This window comes from Dendrobates tinctorius, unplaced genomic scaffold (genome assembly GCF_039654945.1).
Source record: "Dendrobates tinctorius isolate UK_male_01 unplaced genomic scaffold, ASM3965494v1 ptg000056l, whole genome shotgun sequence".
Taxonomy (NCBI): domain Eukaryota; kingdom Metazoa; phylum Chordata; class Amphibia; order Anura; family Dendrobatidae; genus Dendrobates; species Dendrobates tinctorius.
The window spans coordinates 6539648-6561229 of record NW_027361724.1 but is presented as its reverse complement, the minus strand read 5'-3'; the positions used below and the strand labels follow the sequence as shown (position 1 = coordinate 6561229).

At 41.0% G+C, this 21582-nt stretch overlaps 1 protein-coding gene across 1 annotated transcript in view; it reads left to right on the top strand.

Annotated features, from left to right (window-relative positions):
* Positions 1-21197, top strand: part of CCDC141 (coiled-coil domain containing 141) — a 198540-nt gene extending 177343 nt beyond the window's left edge. Inside the window, exons 19-23 of the mRNA XM_073577467.1 lie at positions 1039-1233; positions 2825-3008; positions 6521-6633; positions 6841-7721; positions 18242-21197. Of these exons, the coding sequence (XP_073433568.1) occupies positions 1039-1233; positions 2825-3008; positions 6521-6633; positions 6841-7721; positions 18242-18467 (1599 nt within the window). The 3' untranslated portion in view covers positions 18468-21197. The remainder of the gene's footprint in view (positions 1-1038; positions 1234-2824; positions 3009-6520; positions 6634-6840; positions 7722-18241) is intronic.
* Positions 21198-21582: the final 385 nt, after the last annotated feature.

The following is a 21582-nucleotide window of genomic DNA, read 5'->3' as shown; positions in this document are numbered from 1 at the left end:
CATACACATGCATTTGTATGCGTTTTTACGCGCATGCGCTTTTTTTGTGGTGTGCGCTCTGGCGCACAAAATGCATCCTGTTGCATTTTTTGGGCGTCCGACTTGCCTCAAAAAAACGCAAGCGGCCGCAATGCGTTTTTTTTTACAGCAAGACACCCATTGTAAGTCTATGGGTGCGCATATGTGTGCATTGGCATGCTCATGTATGCGTTTTTTTGCGCATGCGTTTTTTTGTTGACCATTGGTTAGACAATGGAAATTAGGGGTTTGGGTGAGAGTTAGGGTTAGTTAAGGGGGTTTAGGGTTAGGGTTAGTATGGTTTGGTTAAGGGTTAGGGGTTAGGGTTAGTTAGGGTTAGGGTTTGGGTTAGGGTTAGTAGGGTTTGGTTAAGGGTTAGGGTTAGGGTTAGTAGGGTTTGGTTAAGGGTTAGGGTTAGGGTTAGTATGGTTTGGTTAAGGGTTAGGGTTAGTATGGTTTGGTTAAGGGTTAGGGTTCAGGGTTAGTTAGGGTTTAGGGTTAGAGTTTGGGTTAGGGTTAGTAGGGTTTGGTTAAGGGTTAGGGTTAGTATGGTTTGGTTAAGGGTTAGGGTTAGTATGGTTTGGTTAAGGGTTAGGGTTAGGGTTAGTAAAGCCATGGTTTGGGTTATTGTTAATCCTAACCCTATCTTGATTTTTTTGGTGAGGCCAACTAATGTAAAAAACCGCAAATGCGGTAAAAACGCATACAAACGCATAAAAACGCTGCGTTTTTTCATGCATGCGCATAAAAATGCTTGAAAAAAACGCAGCATTTGTATGCGTTTGTATGCGTTTTTTCCATGCGTGTTTTTGCGGGAAAAACGCACTGCAAAAAAAAGCAAGTGTGAAAGTAGCCTAAGAAAAGTACATTTTCTCCTTTAAGTATCCCACTTAGAAGTGCAGTGGAAGTACAGTACATCTTGGAAAATCTGAAGATGTGACAGCATGCACCTATTTTTCATAATTGTTTCAAAGCTTTGTTTATAAATTATATTTTCATTTTCTCTATTAATGTATGGAGGCTTTAAAGAAGAAAATTGATCATTTGGAAAGGAAACTGTCAGAAAGCAGCGCTTCTCAGCAAATGACAAAAGGGGATATTATTCAGGAGTCAATTGGTGAGCTTCAGAAACAAATAAATGAATTTAGTGTCGTGATGAAAGATTATAAAGTGTACCTTGAAATGGCTGAAGATCTACAACATGTAATGGAGGAGGTAATTAGTACTGCTTTGTTTCAGTTTATTAGAGCTAAGTGTAAAGTGCCATGCTGTTAAAAAGGAAAATAACTTAATGGGAATCTGACAGCAGGTTTTTGCTACTTCATCTGAGAGCAGCATGAAGTAGGTAAAGAGAAGCTGAATCCAGTGATGTGTCACTTAGATTACTGGGTGCAGCAGTTCTGACACAATCAGTGTTTTTTGATTTAGCAATACAACAGAGCTGATGAAGCTAACTCCGCCCACACCAGGCTCTGTATATACAATGTCCATAGACAGTGAGGTGCCTATCACAGGAGGGGGGCGTGCCGGACTAGCATGCGCTCTGCTGAGTCCCAGCAATGATTAGCTCCTGGTGCTAAAACAATCATTGCAAGCAAACAAAACCGCAGAGCTTGATTAGATAGGCATCTCTGAAATCTGTGTTTTAACCCCTACATCCCACTATATTCAGATTACATAGCAAAAACCTTCTGATAGATTCCCTTTTAATAAAATGATTCTTCATTCCATTTTAATAAAGCGCAAATTAAGCGTATATATGCACATCTTTAGACACTTTTTGCAAAATTTGGCAAATGCCCTTGTGGAAGGAGGTGGAAATTCTGTCTAATTACATAATAAATAGGTTGATAACGTGATGTGACATTATGCACAAAAATACCCTAAATCTTAGAGCAGCTTTTGCCAAAGTTTCTTCATTAATAAATTCGCCCCATTGTTGTGTCTGATACTAGGAAAACCGACATTTCTATGTCAAACATCCATTAATTACATTAAAGGAGTTGTCCAGCCCAGGGAATATATTTTTGGCAAACACTGCAGCTTGCTGAATACTAACCTTGTGTAATAAACACACTGTTAAGATTTGGCTCTGCTTGTTTGTTCAAGCGGTCGCCAAGTGCCGACTAGCTTCTCATCTACTTCTCTCAAAGTCATATTGAGAGAAGTAGATGACAATTTAGTTGATACATGATTGTAAGTATGCAAATCACATACCTGAGGTCACATGATAACTGCTCAAACTGGTAAGTAGAGTTGAATCCTAACAGTGTGCATACTCCACACTATTGGTATTCAGCAAGCTGCTGTGCTAGCCAAAAATTTCCCCAGAGCTCGACAACTCCTTTCTAATGTCAGCACTCTAGTCCTTTATAGAGACAATAAAGTCCTTGATTTTTTAATGTCTTTTTGAAAGCAAATATAAGCAATTATTTAATAAACCACAATGTAAATGCTATTTACTTACATTAGGACAAGCTTTCTAGGATTTTGATAAAATGTAATCATACTTTGTGAAACTTATACCTGTGTATTGAATGCCAAGAGCAAAGCCAGGCCCTAGCAGAATATTCATTGCTTTTCACTATGGAGAAGTTACTAACAGAAAAACAAGTATGGCCAGATTTAGAATATCACATACTCATGTGATTTTCATACTTTCATCTGACACCTTCCTCTACCTTTTCCCCCCATCACTGCTGATATGTTCACTCAGCTGTATTTTGCTGAAATATTATGGGGTTTCTATTCTCTTTAGGAGCATTTTTTTATATTGTTTAATATTTTTCTTTTTGTCCTTTGCAAGAGTCTCTTTTGGTGTGAAGAAGCCTGTTCCACAGTGGTCAGAGTGGGACGTTACTCTGCAGAGTGTAAAACTAAGGAGTCCGTAGAGGTGCTTCTGAAGCAGTTTAACAAGTTTGTAGAACCCACTGTACCACAACAAGAAGAAAGAATCCAGCAAATGATAAATATTGCAAAACAGATTTATGGTGAGGATTTGATTTCTTCTGTGCTTTTACCAATGCTAATGATCTGCATTACTTTGTGTTAGAGATATCTTGAGCGGGAGAGTCTTGATTAGAGATGGGCGAACCCAAACAGTACAGTTCGGGGTCTGTACCAAACACCTACTGTTCCCCTGTATTTTTGATAACCAGCTAGGCAAAACTGACAGCTGTGAGCTGCAACCCTCAGCTGTCAGCTTTAGCAAGGTTGGTGATAAAGAATAGAGGGTTCCCCACGCTGTTTTTTAATTATTAAAATAAATGATTTAAATAAATATTTAAAAATAAAAGGCATGGTGTCGCCCCCATTTTTGACAACTAGCCAAGCTAAAGCAGACAGCTAGGGGCTGGTCTACTTAGGCGCAGCTGTGGACTCTTTTGACAGCATGGGAACTGCTGCTGTCTGTCCAGCAGTAATGATTTTACCGCCAGTCAGAGGCAGTGTTTTCCACTGGATGTTTGGGCCCCCCACTCAAGTGAATGGGATCCAGGTTGAGGTTCAGGTTCAGGTACTGTTCTGGTACCCAAACCTTAATTTTTTTAACTGTTTGGCTGAACCCACTAGACTTTAACATCCAGGGTCTGCCCATCTCTAGTCTTGATACAATTATTTTACAATTGTTCAGAAGAATCTTTAGGTATGGATTAAAGGGGTATTTCTATAGTAAGAAGATACCACCTATTACACACACAAAACACCAGAACAGGAGACTTTTGTCCCTGATTGCATGGAGCTTAGCTATCTTTGGTCTCCCAGAGAATACTTGAAGATGCAGTGCACATGCTCAAAAGGGCTATCCACTACTTTGATAACCCCTTCTCAATCACTATTTTCTCCCTTATAAAATAATTATAGCAGCCATCCTCACTTCCAGTGCCGGCGTTGTTCCAGCAGTGTCTGCACTGGCTCTCCTGGGGCTCGTGTGACACTTTTATGTCACACGAGCCCTGCAGCCAATTACCGTTCACTGTCTCCTGTTTCAGATAAATCAGATATCCAGAGGAAGTCACAGCTGTTGCTCTCTGACTTCCTCCATATGTCTGATTTGTCCAAAATCAGAGAGGGTGAACTGTGATTTAACAATGTCACATGAGACCTGGGAGAGCTAATGTTGAAGATGCTGGAACAGCACCCATAGCAGAGGTGAGTATAGCTGTTATCTATATATATATATATAAAAATGAGTGTATGTGTACGTATGTTTGTATGGTATGTGTATCAAGCCACACTCACTCCACACGCAAAGCCCGGTATAATAAATATCTAATATATACATATATAAAATCTAATATATATATGTATAATAAATATCTAATATATCTATTTCATAGGCACATCTTCTTGACGACAAGAGGTTATACTGCCTGTGTTGCCCATAGCAACCAATCACTAAGCATCTTTCATTTTACCAGAGCTGTTTAAAAGATGAAACCTGAGCAGACACTGATGGGAGAAATCTAGCATCCCTGGGAACATAAGCTCCCAGCCATTGTCTGCCCCTCAGAAAGGAGCAGAGAGCACATGACAGAAATGAATCACCCCCTCCTCTATTACTTGCAGGTTCTATTGTTACCGGTGTAGAAAATCAGCGGCCGCACACAGAGCCACGCTGCCAGGTTACATAACAGCCACTCAGTTCAGGATTAGGGGATGGAGGATGTGTGATGGGTTTCTGGGCACTGAACTATGGGATGGAGGATATGTATGATGGGTATATGGGCACGGGACTATGGGATGGAGGATGTGTGATGGGTTTCTGGGCACTGAACTATGGGATGGATATGTATGATGGGTATATGAGCTTGGGACTATGGTATGGAGGATAATCATTATAATTTGTTATAACTAACCACAGTTAATTACTATGCTCAGGCAACGCTGGGCTCTTCAGCTAGTTATTTTATAAGGGAGAACATATTATGCCATATATACGGAGGACAAAATTACTGTTCTTATAATTAGTGGGGGGTGGGTTCAGCTGTCAAACACCCACTGTAGACGTTATCACCTATCCTTTGGAATGGTGATAACTTTTCCTGTTAGAATGCCCATTTAAATCAGAATCTGCCAATTGGTTGGCATTTTATTTTTTATCCAGGGCTGTTGTACCAATAAATTTTGAATTATCCCCATTATTTGAAATAGGAAGTTTGATAGAGTGCTTGTCCACTTTTGGGTACCATTATGACTATATTTTATTTTGTATTTAAATGCATGCATTTAGGGCTAAAAATTCATTTTTGCAATAGAGCTTCATTAAATATTTTACACCATTTACCTTTTATAACCTCTGTGTTGCACTGTTTAATACCAGCTGCAACTTGAGTTAACTGCTAATCCGTCAATGAGCTAATGAGATTGAATGACAGGAGCGTTTGCAATGCATCTTTCTTTATCGGTATGTTTGTTACGCAAACACTAGCGTTTATTCGACGCAGCGCACGGCGCCGCTAAGCCCCGCCCCCTGGCGGCTCCCTGCCCGCCCCATCCGGTCATCGCCGCCTACTATCGCACATGGATACTTGCGATCTGCGCACCCTATCTTTAGCATAGGGTGCGCAGATCGTGCGCTGGCCGTGCGCTAGTAGGATTTTGGCGTGCGCTGCGCACTTTTGAAGGTGCGCCCATGTGCGCCGAACGCAGCATGTTGCATTTCGTCGCGCTCGGCGCACCTTCAAAAGTGCGTAGCGCACGCCAAAATCCTACTAGCGCACGGCCAGCGCATGATCTGCGCACCCTATGCTAAAGATAGGGTGCACAGATCGCAAGCGTCCATGTGCGATAGTAGGCAGCGATGACCGGATGGGGTGGGCAGGGAGCCGGCAAGGGGCGGGGCTTAGCGGCGACGAGCGCTGCGTCGAATAAATGCTAGTGTGAAACTAGCCTAATTTATGGCCACAGACGACATTAAAGGGAACCTATCAGGTCTGATAACGCTATTAGGTATCGGGTTAATTTGCAGGTTAATAGCGTTATGAAGCTGCCCATCTGCAGTGCTGAAAGTGCAGCACATGGGAGGAAAAAGGCTTTATTTCTCCCAGGAGCCACTGGCTTTCAGTCATGCAGGCGTGCCCAGAGCAATTATAGTCATCGCTCACAGCACTGAGCTCAATGGCAGTCGACCCGCCCTAGCACTGATTGACAGCAGCCTCTGCAGTGCATCAATGCAGGCTGGGTCAGTCTCTGACTGCTAATTGACGCATGCAGGCAGAGACCTGTCACTCCAGGCAGCAGGCAGAGAGAAGCAGCCGCCATCCCACCTGTCCGACAGTTCTCCCTTGCAATTCGGTATTTGGTGGCTTTTAAAATGTAAGGCATTTTCCTCTGAAACACGGCAGCATTTCAGAGTCAAACATGCATGGCAAAAGTCATGCAGCCAATCTCTAATATGTACTTCCTGTGGATCGGGCAGCACATTTCAGTTGTCAGGTTCCCTTCAAACCTTTTATATCCTTTTGTAAGTGGCAATTCTCATACCTGCATATTTGGGTTTTAGGTGCAGAGGATGGAATAAAATATGTTGAGAAGACTTTGCTAAAACACAAAGAAGCCCTCATCTCTGTGAATGATTTATGTATCTATTTAAAGGAACTAGAGGATAAATTGCAGGTATATATCATAATAGTTTTCTATCAAAAGGCTGAATTATGAATATAAGCTATAGCGGAATCTCTTTAATGGAATACAACCATAATTAAGATTTATAAATTGCATGTTTTTATCTCGTTTGCAAAAATTCTGAAAATGTATATATTGAAAAAAATGGGATTACATTTGTGTTGAATTGAAATGTTTTTTTTTTTCTTTTCTCAAAAGGAACCTCAGAAAGTACCAGAAATCTCCATAAGCAATGAAACTGGGGAAACCATAGATCTGCCAGTTACTCCCAAAGACGGTAGTATACAAGTAGATACAGACTTGCAACCTGAATTGCTGGCAGAAGAAGCTGTATCTGGGGATGAATATGAGTGCATATCCCCCGATGACATCTCCTTGCCTCCGCTTGCTGAAACTCCTGAATCCAACCTCCCCCAGTCAGAGACAGAGCAGGATGAGCAGCCTTGCTACAGCTCGCACAGCATGCATGTCAGCTCCTACAGCATGCAAATGCACATAAACCCCAGTGGCAAAAGGGTGACGGACAGTTCTGATTTCTTAACACCTGTCGCTTACACTGATATGTCAAGCCACAGAAAGGAAAAGACTTCTAGCTACACTGAGCGTTTCTATTCACCCACTGCTGGATACAAAGCAGAGTCTCCCTTCTCCCACTATTCGACAATAGTAAATGAGACCCGCCATTCCCTAAGTTCTTCTCCTGCCAAATCTAAACCCAACTACCAGATGATGAACGAGGTGCATGAAACACATTTGCAGCGCAGTTCTGTTTATGAAAGCACGGAAAAAACAGAACAATTGCATGCCTCTGATAACACTGCTAGAACTAAAGATAGGGTGCATGCTACCCCAGATGAATTCTCTGGTCTCATGTTTCAGTTAGACCCTGCCAAAAGCTGCCAGAGGCATATGGGTACCCAAGAAGCGATTAGAAGTTTTTCAGAGAAACAAAACAGTGTTAGTCTGGCAGGTCAAAATCCTGCCTTCTCCAAGCACCCGCAAAATGTGACAGTTAAGGAAGGATCTCCTGTTACTTTGGAAGTAGAAGTTTCCGGACATCCAGAGCCTACTTTAACATGGTGGGTAGCATATAATGAAAATAAAATATAGAGTAATTTATTTTTGTATTCTTATCTCCTTATTTTGTGTGTACTTGGTTTGACATATTATGTCCTGCCTAACCTGATTTTCCATCCTCCGAGCTTCTAAAAAACAGTCTTCAAGGAACCTAAGTCCAGTCATTTCGATAAAGCTTTGACGGGGTTGTTCACTACTTAGACAACCTCTTCTTCTGTCAGAGTCCCTAGAGTAAAATATGAAAAGCTTATTCTCACTTTGTGCACTGGTGGCGCTGTTGTAGCGATGTCAACTCTGGATTTACCGGCACTGTTGCAGCGATGTTGGCACAGGACCTCCAGACCTTATTTGGGTGACATTTTGGTGGCATGTTATAGCTGCAGATAATCTACAATTGTTGATTGGCTGCTGTTCATCGATATTCCATGAGAGCACACTGACAAAATAGTAAAGACTGCAGTTGGTCAGCAACCGGTGATTGGCTGAAATGCTGACATGCTACAAAACTGTCAACCAAATGTAGTCTGGAGGTCCTATGTCAACATTGCTGGAATGGCGCCAGTGTGGGAGGGGAGTATAAACTTTTATTTTATTTTACTAGGGGGACTTGGGCTGTTAAGAAGGGGTATGGCAAGTAGTAAACAACCCCTTTAAATCTTCTATAGTATCACAACAAAATGATTGGTTGACTGAGAGATCATAGTCATGTAGGTTGATTAAATTAAAAAAGACACATCGATATTTATTTTTTTTACCACTAAACAGCAAATCCACAAAAAGAGGACTCAAAAATCATCCAAAAAATTCAAAAAACAGCAGAAAAAAGGTAGAGATATTTACCTGCCCAGGCCTCCAAACAAATGCACTAACAGGATGCAGTGGACCCATTTAACACAGGTGCAAGAATGCCAATGAGACAACCACTCACAGCCTGCTAATCCATAGAGGGGGTGGTTGCTTGGCATATTAATGCACAAAAAAGGTCTGTATGCGGCGCTGTTCACAATCAGGTGATGCAGAGCATCAATAGTATGATGCCCATACTATTAGATTAGGTGGGCTGTCCAGTGCTATCCAGAATGCATCCTGTGTGAACAGACACCACAGTTTACAGAACCAAATGTGTCCAGCTGCACCCTGAAAAATAAAGTGCAAATAACACATACAAAAATATGTGAGGTATTAGTTGATATTACGGCCAAAATATGCAAGCTCGCAACCTGCGTCACGGGTCCTCACGCTTGTGAGTCCTATCACTAAACAGCAAAGCCACAAAAGAGGACTTAAAAATCCTTCAAAAAATAATGTAAGCAGCCCGCCTGATCTAAAGGCCCCGTCACACATAGCGATCTCGCTAGCGAGATCGCTGCTGAGTCACAAGTTTTGTGACACAACAGCGATCTCACCAGCGAGATCCTTGTGTGTGACAGCGATCAGCGACCGGCCCCCCTGATCGCTCTGGGAAACCTCTGGATTTTTCTTTGGTCGCTGGTCTCCCGCTGGCCAGCATGCATTGCTGTGTGTGACAGGCGGGAGACCAGCGATCTGCTGGTAGCTAACATACACATCGGGTATCCAAGGGACGGGCGTCCCTTAGATACCCGATGTGTATGTTAGTTACCAGCGCGCTGATGCAGGGAGCTGGTAACTAACGTACACATCGGGTATCTAAGGGACGCACGTCCCTTGGATACCCGATGTGTACGTTAGTTACCAGCTCCCTGCATCAGCGTGCTGGTAACTAACGAACACAGTGACGCCGTGTTGATATCGTTGTCGGGATTGCTGGTGAGTCGCTATGTGTGACGGGGCCCTAAGAGTATGGGTGTCACCAATAGGCTGTAAGCCAGGTGCTCTACATCACCTGTATGTGAACAGCACCGCATGCAGTCCTTTTTTGTGCATTAATATACCAAGCAATCACCCCCTCCATGGATTGGCAGGCTGGGAGTGGTTGTCTCATCGGCATTCTTGCACCTGTGTTAAATGGGTCCACTGCATCCTGTTAGTGCATTTGTTTGGAGGCCTGGGCAGATAAACATATCTGCCTTTTTTCTGCAGTTTTATTTTTTTTACCAGCTAGATTATATATAAATATACATTAAGAAACTATTGTAATGTAAAAAGGTAACAAAAAATAATTTCAATTTTCCAAAAAGGGTCTATTTTTGTTTTTTCATTTATTTCCAAAACAGCACGATTACATTTTCTTTTGGGTAATCATAACCCACTTCTGGATTGGCATGCTTACAAATCTGGCAACAAACTTGAGATATTTTTCTGTAGAACACTGGCATTTCATGAATTTGGTAATACATGAATGTCTATGACTCGTGCATTGGGGATGTATCCCAACGCTTTCATGATAGCAGAATTTGAGAATAGAAAATGATCAGGTAGTTTGTTTTCAAATGGTATGGTAAAGTTTTAACATTAGACAGTGTAGGACCGTCTCGATCAGGATCGCCTGGGCGGCGGTGAGATGGCTTTCATGCTTTTTTTTTATTAAAAATCGTATTACTAAGAACCTTGTGTTATTTAAATGCAATTTTAGCATTTTTCTTATTTAGTTATAGCAGGGTTTTTGTTTATTTTGCTTCTTGCAGATTTTTTCAATGTTTTATGGCCAAAGTGAACATGCTTTTATATGCTGCATGTATACCAACTTTAACTAAGCTCACTTTTTGTGTTGTTGTTTTTAGTTTTTTTGTTTAGTTTGATTTCAAAAGCAATGAGTAAGTCAGTGACAGAAGTGTCTTATTCCCCTCTCCCCAATAAGAACATATGCAATATTTATATCATCTGTAACACTACACTATTCATATTAAGACCAGAGGAGTTTAGGGGTGGAAGCTATGGTGCTGTGTTAATATGGTAGAATGTCGAATGTCGCCATGGTGGTCAAAATGGGAGCATACAGATGCAAAATGTTTATTCTGTATGTTCGACAATCAGAGGTGTATCTAGGTTTTCCCACACCTGCGGCATGAATTCAGTTTGGCGCCTGCCCCTTCCCCAAGTGGTTTGAGTAGCCATCATCATGGCACCAATCATTCATATGTGATTTGCACACTTACAATCAAATCCTGCCCCCTGGATACGCCTCCTAACACAGTTGTGCCTTACATAGAGCATTATGTCATAGCGTAGGGCAATAAATATAATTCGACCTGCTAGGATCAGTTCACCAATAAAGAAGCGGTGTGGCAATGTCCTAGCTCCTTCTGGTTCTTGATTTGTACGATGCTCCTTGAAGACCAGTTTGAAGGCCACTGTGCCTATATTACAGCATGGTCCCTCTTCATACCCACATAGTATATCATAACTTTACTTCATTTTCTCACAGTCCGGTTTCTCATCTGTTTTTCCATTTCTAACACTACATTCCACAATAACGTTTTTACTTGAAACCAGCCCATACTGCGCCTGTGTATTCCGGAGCATCCCTACAAAATAAAGGGTTTTTTTACAGGATACCAAACTGTTTCACTATTAAACTTTTTTGCTTGAATTTCTCTTTTTGTGTTCTTTGTGAAATATATGAAAATGGTTCTGTCAAAGTGTACCATGGATTATTCCTATTTGCTTCACTTGGAATATTCTGTTATTTAGTTGCCCATCAATTATCAAAACCAATATTCTTGAAACTTTGTAAGGGTGGCACTAATGTAATATTAGAAATAACCACCTCTACCAAAACTAGATAATACTTGGAACGTGATGAACAGATTTTTAATAAAAGTTGTTATTGAATATGATGTCTGTAATAAATAAATTTTTAGAAAACATCAGCAGTAATGTAGATGGTTTTGCTGGTTTTTACTCAGACAGTTATCATCAATATGGCCATAGAGGCAAAGATTCTTCTATCATTAGACCAGTCTTCTGATTTTTTTCTTTTGTACGTTTGATGTCCTTAGAGAGAGGTTCTGGCACCATTGATATTTTTCCACATTATGAATAATGTTATCCTTTTGATGGGTAAAACCAATTAGTCAGATTTCCATATTTTGGAAGACAATCTTTTCATCGATGGCCAGATTTGGAGTGAAATCAGTTGAAAAGAGGAACTGGTTTGGAAAAGGGCCTCCAACTGTTCATCCAATCAATGTGCAAAGTGACTAGGCGAAGTGAAGAATAAAGTATACCATATGTACTTAAGTCAGGGGTGGGGAACCTTTTTTCAGCCAAGGGCCTTTTGGATATTTATAACATCATTTGGGGGCAGTACAAAATTATCAACTTAAAAGTGATCATGCTATATTTGGTCAAGCAATTAATTAACTCACACATAATGTGACGTCTGGAGTTGTTTGGTGCGGCTGTGCTCTTATATGGTGTTGATGATGTTACTACTTGCAACTGTTTTTCCAGATTTGCATCATGTCTGGAGCATGGTTGACCCTTTGCCGTAAGTTTTGTAAAGAACTTGCAGCACTTAATTGCTCTGGACATAGCTGTATATTGCAGTGCAATTTTTTGACATGTCTCCTCACAGTGGAAAATTCATCACTGCTCACGCGGGATTGATGCATGCATATACATCATATAGGAGACACCGGGTCTGATGCATATAAAGCACATAGGAGACACTGGGGCTGGAGTGTATATATCACATGAGATATTTGGGGCTGGTGCATACTTCACAGGAGACATTTAAGGCTGGTACACACTTCACAAGAGACATTTGGGGCTAGTGCACACTTTATAGGAGACATTTGGGGCTGGTGGAGACATCTCAGGAGACTTTGGGGCTGGTGCACACTTCAAAGGAGACATTTGGGGCTAGTGCACACTTCACAGGAGACATTTGGGGCTGGTGGAGACATCTCAGGAGACTTTGGGGCTGATGCACACTTCACAGGAGACATTTGGGGCTAGTGCACACTTTACAGGAGACATTTGAGGCTAGTGCACACTTCAAAGAAGACATTTGGGACTGATGCATGCTTCTCAGGAGGCATTGTGGCTGATGCATACATCACAGCAGACATGGCTACTTGCGGCCTTCATCTGTGGGATGGAAGTGCATCACCCGCTAACTACTCCCACAAAATACATCCAGACGCTGACACTGGCCAGCATCAGCACGTAATCTCTCATTGCATGCACCGCAGCATTCAGTAGTGAACGCTGCATGCTTTCAGTGCAAGAAGAAGTCAAAGGGCTGGCTGCTAGCCAAAGCACTGCAGTCATTGGGAATCTGCCCATGGGCCAGAGGTTCCCCATTAATGACTAAAGTACTAAGAAGAAGGCCATGTACACTAAGGGTCCCATTACACATAGCGACGCTTCAGCGATCCTGACAACGATACGACCTGGTAAGGATCGCTGGTACGTCGCTACATGGTAGCTAGTAAGCTGTCAAACAGGCAGATCTACTCAACGACGCAGCAACGATACGGCGATCCATATAACGACCTCGGCGGCCGTTGGGACCTTGTCACACAGCAGCTATTCTGACAACTCAGACCTCGATAGGCGTGCTTCAGCATTGGCTTTTCCATGCCACTCTGCTCCGATTGATGGCCACTACTGCGCTATCACTACGCTGTTTGCTTCAGCGTCCTTTTCTGAGTCGCTAGTGCACTATTTATTCGTGGATCCACAGTCACTGACATGGGGACAAGTGATTATTATAACTGTACATGTTAAAGTTATGATTGCATATAGTTGATAGCTGACCTATAAAAGGAAATGTTACAAAGATCCTAATTTGAGACCACCATTCGGAGCTGAGGGAGCGTTGAAAAGACAAAGCAAAATCATGCCTGCGTCCCTGAGTTCTGAGTCGCCAACGAGGTCGCTCGTCATTGATATGGCGTAAAACACAGCGATGCATGCTGGCCAGCGGGACACCAATGATCAAAAAATGGCCTAGGACATTCGAGTATGATCAGCGATATCCAGGGGGGGTAGGTCGCCGCTATGTGTCACACGTAGCGAGATCGCTGGCGAGGTCGCTGTTGAGTCACAAAACCTGTGACGTTTCAGCAATCTCGCTAACGATCTCGCTATGTGTGAAGTACCCTTAAGAGAAGATGTTATCATCCAATGCTCCTAGAGGCAAAAATCCAGTATAAAACTGTAGCATGTTGTAATAATTTTTTTTGCAGATTGTGAATGAAATCTGAACCACGTGATAATATTCTGTGCATGATGCCAAAGGAATTTGAAGGCAAAAAGCAAGACAGAAAAATACTTCAATTTGTACTTTGTGATAGATCAATTGCCACACGTTTTCACCAAAAATCCCACACATTTAGAATTTTTGTCTGCAAATAGATGAAAATTTGCAACCTTATCTTGTGTCTTCAGAAAATTGACCTCACTATACTTTTAATTATTTATTCATGATTTTATCTTTACCTTTTAATTACCCATAAACACTTTACAGTTTAAAAAATGAGAAAAAGGCTTTAAGTTTTTTTTATCTAGTTTATTTTTTAAATATTATTTAAAAAACAGGTCCATGATGGTCTTAAAAACTTAGGTACTAATATACTGGACCCCTGCTGTTCTTTTGTTCTTCTGCTTCAATGCCTATGTCTTCTTATTCCTACTCTGTTGGGGGACCTCATGTGACATCTGTATACAATCAGCGGCAACTGATTGACTGCAGTGTTGGTGTTCCCTCGGAGCAGGAAGAAACAGACCCTGAGCTCTCCTTTCTGGCTTAGGCCAGGGTCACACTTGCAAGAAACTCGCATGAGTCTGTTGTCTCAATACCCAGCACTGCCACCGGCACTTGGACTGGAGCGCTCAGCTGCAAAGAAATGCATGCAGCCACGCACTCCGTTCCCAAGTGCCAACAGCAGTGGCAGGTATTGATACGCGAAACTCGTGCGAGTTTCTCGCAAGTGTGACCCCCACCTTAGACAAACTGTCACTACTTTAGTCAATAAGTGGCCTCTGATTTCCTGTAGTGGTCATGTGACATCTTCATGTGATCATTTTTGGTTTGAAAAAAAAATTACTGGAAAGCCACTTTGAAGTTGGTGACTATTTAAAACAGCCCTCCCATCAAAGTTTGTATCCTCTTAATATATTCGTCATAATATTATATAGCACTGTGTACTTACAATTGCTTATTTTGTCTTTCTACCCAGTAAATTCTTCTCTTTTCCATTAGGTCTATGACATCCGGTATTTAAAAACAGACTAGCTGAATCCTTCTAAGCTCTATGTAGAAACAAGAAGTATCTTTTCCCTGCATGATTTAGCACTAGAACTATAATCCTACTCACTGCAAAGTCCCTGGAAGGAGGGAGGGACAGAGTAGACGGGTCAGGAGTTAAAGGTTGGGATGACTCATGCAGGGAAAAGAGAATTTGCATAAATGACATGCATTGTACTAACGATATCATGATGTCGCAGGGCCTAGTAGTCACAAGAGGATTCCACCTGAGGAATTTTGCACTGCCCTGAATTGACAGCCATTGAATATGGATGTGGATGCGGAACCAATCTCCTGCAAATCTTTTTGCTCAACTGTTCTCTCTACAGCTCATGTAACACAGTTATGTTATAACATAATAGGGATGATCTACTATTGTAGTTGTGCCGCAATTCTGATGTTAGATGTCACCTATATATTTCAAACAAGCTTATCCGTTAAATGCGTGAGAAAGAACAGATGTTTGTGCTACACAACACTTTTTAAAGTGTCTAGAAAAAAGGGTGAAGTTTTGTCTAATTGCAAAATGAGCTTAATTTTCTACTTTTGAGCTCCAATCTTTAGGTGCAAAGTAGAGTTTTTTCAAGAATCAATTTGCATGTCCCAGTCTATAGGTCATAACAGTGGTCTGTGCTCACTGGATGGGAATGGGAGAACTGCCTATTACCTGACTTTGGCCCTTCTTCTGGTTAGCCGGCTTGGTGCGACGTCATCGTTGCAATGTGACGCACATGTGACGTCGTACCAGGCCGGCTAATCAACAGAAGAGCCGCGGATGCTGTCAGGTAAGAGATGGTTGTCCCGTTTCCATACAACGGACACAAATTTATTTGTCCCAACTCTAATGCGAGGCCATAGACTAAAATATACTATTCAAGAAACAATATTAAAAATAAAAAATCTAATGTGAGCCAAACATTCCCCAAATCTGTGATCGAATATGTGCCTCAGTGATCGATTTGTGTCATTTTATGACTGCCTTTTTTACATTTATATTCTATCAATTATAGACCACAATAGCAAATCTGCCCCAATGTATTTTTGAATAAGAGCTTTCATGTCTACTAGTCTTTTGTAGTTCTAATTTAACTACCGTATATGGAACTAGTCACTAACTTATAGTTATAATGTGACAAGATTGGCAAGCAGCTTATAGCAAAACCTTTCTTTTGACAGCATTCAAGGTTTAAAACTCAACAAGGGGGACATGCACCATTTATAAAACAGAAGTACTTCATGTCCCAGAGATGACTTCCAGATAAAGTAAGGCTGTGAATACCTAAGCAGATTTACGCTGCCTAAAGTCAACATGGCAATAAGTGGTCAGTTTGCTACATTTTAACTGAGTAATCATTATAAAATCAAAAAGAAATGAATTAGTCTATGCGCTACTAATTTAGTGAAGTTTCCTCTGTACAGTAGCTCATGCTAAAATATTCTGTAGTACAAAAAGAGAAAGGAGCTCTGTAGTAAGCATCATCTGGATTGTCCCATTTGATTCGAGACATTACTATCCAGGACAGAAGGGTGATATGTTCATTTTCCCCTTCACACCTTTCCATAACCCTTAGTTACCAGCTGTTTACCTTGGATACCAGCTCCCAGTGCGAGCATGCTGGTATCCAGGGTACACAGCGGGTAACTAAGGGATGCGCATGCTTAGTTACCCGCTATTTACCCTAGTTACCAGCGTCCTTGCTGGTCCTGATCGCTGGTGAGTCTGTCTGTTTGAGAGCTCAGCAGCGATCATGTTGCGATGCACCAGCGATCCTGACCAGGTCTTATTGCTGTCGGGATCGCTGGTGCGTCGTTTAGTGTAACGGGTCCCTAAGTGTACACAGTTCAGGAAAGTAAGAGCCATGATTAAGAGAACTTCTCTGGAAGTTTCCTATGCAGGAGGCATAGAAGGATTGTGATTATTCAGGACTGTTAACGGTTCAGGCTCTGAGGGACAATTGAGCAGATTATTGCTATATCGAAATCTATGGGCTGTCTGGGATGTTAGGAGTTGAATTCCTCTCATTGGAATGTAACTACTGCACACATTTCAGGCTCTAGAGCAGGGTTCCCCAACTCCAGTCCTCAAGGCCCACCAACAAATCATGTTTTCAGGATTTCCTTTGTATTGCACAGGTGAAGCAATTATCACCTGAACAATACAAAGGAAATCCTGAAAACATGATCTGTTGGTGGGCCTTGAGGACTGGAGTTGGGGAATCCTGCTCTAGAGGGGATCCATGGAAACAAGCTGTACACTATGTAAGATAGAAGCTCTCACAGCAGGAGAATGACAACAGATAGAAAAAATAGTCATTTGTAAATGTGCTTGTTTTCATGCTGTTTATCTACATACAGTAACTAAAGCAAATTAATAACATAAAACTATCCCTTTAAGCTATGTACAGCATCATTAAATAAGCTGTCCAAAATCACTCTCTATAGTCAACCCAACCAGATTCCACGGAGGTCTATAGAGAACTTGATTTTCACTAATGATCCCCTGATCTATAAATCAACCAAATTCATTTTGTAAGGAGAGAAATTTTCTTGATGGAATTTTTAATAATGCACCATGTTGAATCTTTAGTTTAACAATGTTTTAAAGAGTTGTTTCCAAGATAATATAGAGACCAAGTATCTCATCATTGGGGCACTAACTCCCAATGATCCGAGAACAGGGCTCTGGAAGCTGGGGACTGTATCCTGCAGAGTACCTTGTTAAATAGAGTGGTGGCAGAGTACATTGTTAAATAGAGTGGTGGTACGCATTCTCAACTTCTGCTCCATTCATTGTCTATGGGAATGACAGAGAAAGCCAAAAAGAGCACTGTTCTCATGATTCCTTGGGATTCCCAGTAGTCAAACCTCTAGTGATCAGTATACTATCCACTATTCTAGATGGGGGATAACGCATTATCGCAGAAATAATCTTTTAAGTAGAAAAATAGATTTCCTTACCAGATTAAATCTTTGAGAAACTTTTTTCTCTTTTCATCTGTTCTGATTAATTTCTAAACTGCAGCCTAAATCTGCTTTGTACCGTGTGTCACTTAATGCAAACCCTCTAAAATTCCCATTGCCTATTCCATCACAGTCCTACGTATTGTATATTACTCCAGGGTTATAAACACAGATTTTATGCAATACATTTTAGTAATGCATGGAAATATACACTAACAATTCACACATTATCACTGGTGCTAAAGTCTTTATTATTAAGTTAACATGTCATTTTCATCTGCAGGATAAGGAGGAAAATCAAGAATTTCCATAAATTTTTTTTGTATTTCACTTTATGGAATATCGCATTAAAATCCTGCCACAAATAACAACTTTCTGCTTTAGGTACAGAAAGAATAAGAAACACCTTGTCGACCATGAAAAGCAAGAAGTGTCTGCCTCGGATCCTGGCCAATTAATAGGTCGCACATCAGTCTATAAAGCCACCATCACTTCCATCAGTGATGCCAAGCTGACAGAAAGCAGACCACCATGGGTTTCAGATGTTGACTGGATAACACTTTTTGTCATCTATCTCTGTGTATCAGTTATGTATTGGATACTGTATTAGCTAAGGCACAGCTTGTCAATGACTTTTAGAGGGATTTGACTACTTTTAGTCTATTTTTCTTCCAACCTCTAAAATGGTCAAATAGTTCACAGAGTAATATAACATAACTATTGACGATTGTGAAACACTTGACTGCTGTTTTGAGGAGTCGGAAAACACCATTAAATTAGAGCACTGCATTATTTTAAAGTTTATAGAATTTACCTAAACAAGAAGTTGAGTAACTTTGCAAATATGTTGTATGACTTATCACAATTTGATCATGATTTCCAGCCTTTATGATAATCCAGAGCTGAATTCACAATGTTTCAGAGTTGAAAGTTCCAAAGTGGGTGATTTTTATTCAGGGATGTCTAGCTTTTACTCCAGACATTGTACAGTAATCCGATATAGAGAGACTATGTCTACCACTCCATCATCGAAGCTCAGATGAGCTGTGAGAGATGCGTTTGTCAAGGAGCTTGTTGACTGTTTCCTGTTACAAACATCATAACTTTCAGGCATGAGAAGCAATGCAATTACTTTTAAAGAGTTATTCACCCTTTTTCAGGTATAAATAATAGTTACCATCGATATTAATATAAATTTATAATCCCTGTAAACCATACATGTATCATGTAATCTGTACATTTGGGCATCATGTACGTTAATTGCTATTAGTTAGTATTAATAATTATTTGTTAGTTCACTAAAATGATCAAACAACCTATAACATTCAGAAGATTAATTTACAGGGGTTGGCTACTACTCTTCCATAGGATAGGCTATCAATATCTGATCAATGGGAGTGCAACACCCAGCATCCTCACCGATCGGCTGATATTGGCGCCGTCTGGAAGTCCTTGGATGCTGCTGGAACACAATAGGTCTCTCCTCTCTATAGGGTCCCCAGTCAAAACAACAATATGTTGGGTTCAAATGTCCAGCAAATGGATAAAAAAGAAAGAGTGCATCTACGTTTTTAAGGGTAACTCTTTGATCTTTTGTGTTCAACTGTCCATTTTTTTTAAATGAATCAACCGGTAAGAGAAGACAAATGTGATCGAGCAGGACTGATTAGAGAGGTAACCAGTGACAGAAGAGTATGTATACACATTAAGGACTGAATCAGTCTTTAGTAGTTGTGAGGATGGGATCAGTCATGAGAATATGAGCCTGATGTAAGTGTGCCAGGGTAAAACTGAAGGTAGCAAGAAAAATGGCACTAGTAAACTTAATGAATAAATAGTATTAAGCAGAAGAGAATATATGTAGAGGAAAAGAAGCAAAAATACATTTACTGATTTATGTGGTATGGTAATATTATTCCCATATCTGCCTTTCATGACCAAGATGGATATAACTGGTTCTAGTTCCAGGCCTCTAGAAGAGGGGGGATATGAAAACAGTCAAGCCTAATTGTACTCTGTTTCCGAATCTCAGATGTTACACAAAAAGTGCAGTTTTGTTCATTTCTACAGGAGTTACAAAAATACACAGTATTCAGCTGTTTTCATAACTCCTCCTCTTGTTGCTGGAACATAGAAGCAGCTAGTACCATTTTGGCCATGAAGGCAGAGATGGAAATAGTCCTTTAAAATCATGTTGCCTACGGCCTCCCAGCTGGTGATAGCTCTAAATGCTATACACCCTAAATATCATAGTGCTAAAACTTGGTACTTTTTTAATCATAGGAACACTGTGAGAGGCAGAATCTAAGAAAAAAATCTAGAAAATCACATTGTATGATCTTTACATCATTCATTTGTATTTTTTTGCATGAAATAAGTATTTGATACAATAGAAAAAAACTGAACAGAAACGTTTTGTTTGCAATTACAGAGGTCAGACGTTTCCTGTAGTTCTTGAGCAAGTTAGCACACAGTGCAGCAGGGATTTTGCCCCACTCCTCTATACAGATCTTCTCCAGATCTTTCAGGTTTCGGGGTTGTTGCTGGGCAACATTGAGTTTCAGCTCCCTCCAAAGATTTTCTGTTGGATTCAGGTCTGGAGATTAAATGCTTTCTACAGAGCCACTCCTTAGTTGCATTGTCATGCTGGAAGACTCATTCACGACCCATCTTCAATGCTCTTCCATCCATCATCCCCTCTTTTTTTCCAGGTCCTCCCGTGTAGTTCTGATTTGATTCCTGGCTTTTCTGAGAATCATTCTTGCCCCACGAGGCGAGATCTCGCATGGAGCCCCCGACCAATGAAGATTAACAGTCATCTTGTGTGTGTGTTTCTTCCATTTTCTAATAATTGCGCCAACAGTTGATTCCTTCTCATTAAGATGCTTGTGTATTGTCCTGTAGCACATCCCAGCCTTGTGCAGGTCAACAATTTTGATTGAGTGTGTGAACAGGTGTCTTTTGCAAAGGTAATGATTTCAAACAGATGCAATTAATACAGGTAATGAGTGCAAAGTAGTAGGCTTCTTAAAGAAAAACTAACAGGTCTGTGAGAGCCAGGAATCTTGCTGGTTGGTAGGTGATCAAATACTTATATCATGCAAAAAATGCAATTTAATTATTTAAAAATTATACAATGTGATTTTCTGGTTTTTATTTTTAGTTTCTGTCTCTGTGAGTTGAAGTGTACCTATGATAAAAAATACAGACCTCTTCATTCTTTGTAGGTGGGAAACCATGCAAAATTGGCAGTGTATCAAATACTTATTTTCCCCACTGTATGCTCCCAATCTGGCCTGCAAGATAAGAAAAATATATTTTAGTATACTCACCTACAAGGCAGTCTGGTCCGATGGATGTGTCTGGTCATGATCCGGCGCCTCCTCTCTTCTTGCGATCGCCGTCCTCCTGCACTGCTTCATATTAATGACACGTCCTATGTCATCCACACAGTGTGCAACATTGCGCTTCGGTGCAGGCACACTTCTTTCTGCCCTGTTGAGTAAAGTACTGAGGTGGGCATGCACCAATGCTCTTTGGCATTTTCCCACACATTCGCACTGAAATACTTTGCTTTCGACAGGGCAGAAAGAAGGGCGCCTGTCCAGGAGCGCCATGCTGGACACTGTGTGGATGATTTAAGAAGGATGCATTATCCACACAAAGCAGTGCAGGAGGACAGCATTGCAAGAAGGGAGAAGGCGCCGGACCTAGACCAGCGACAC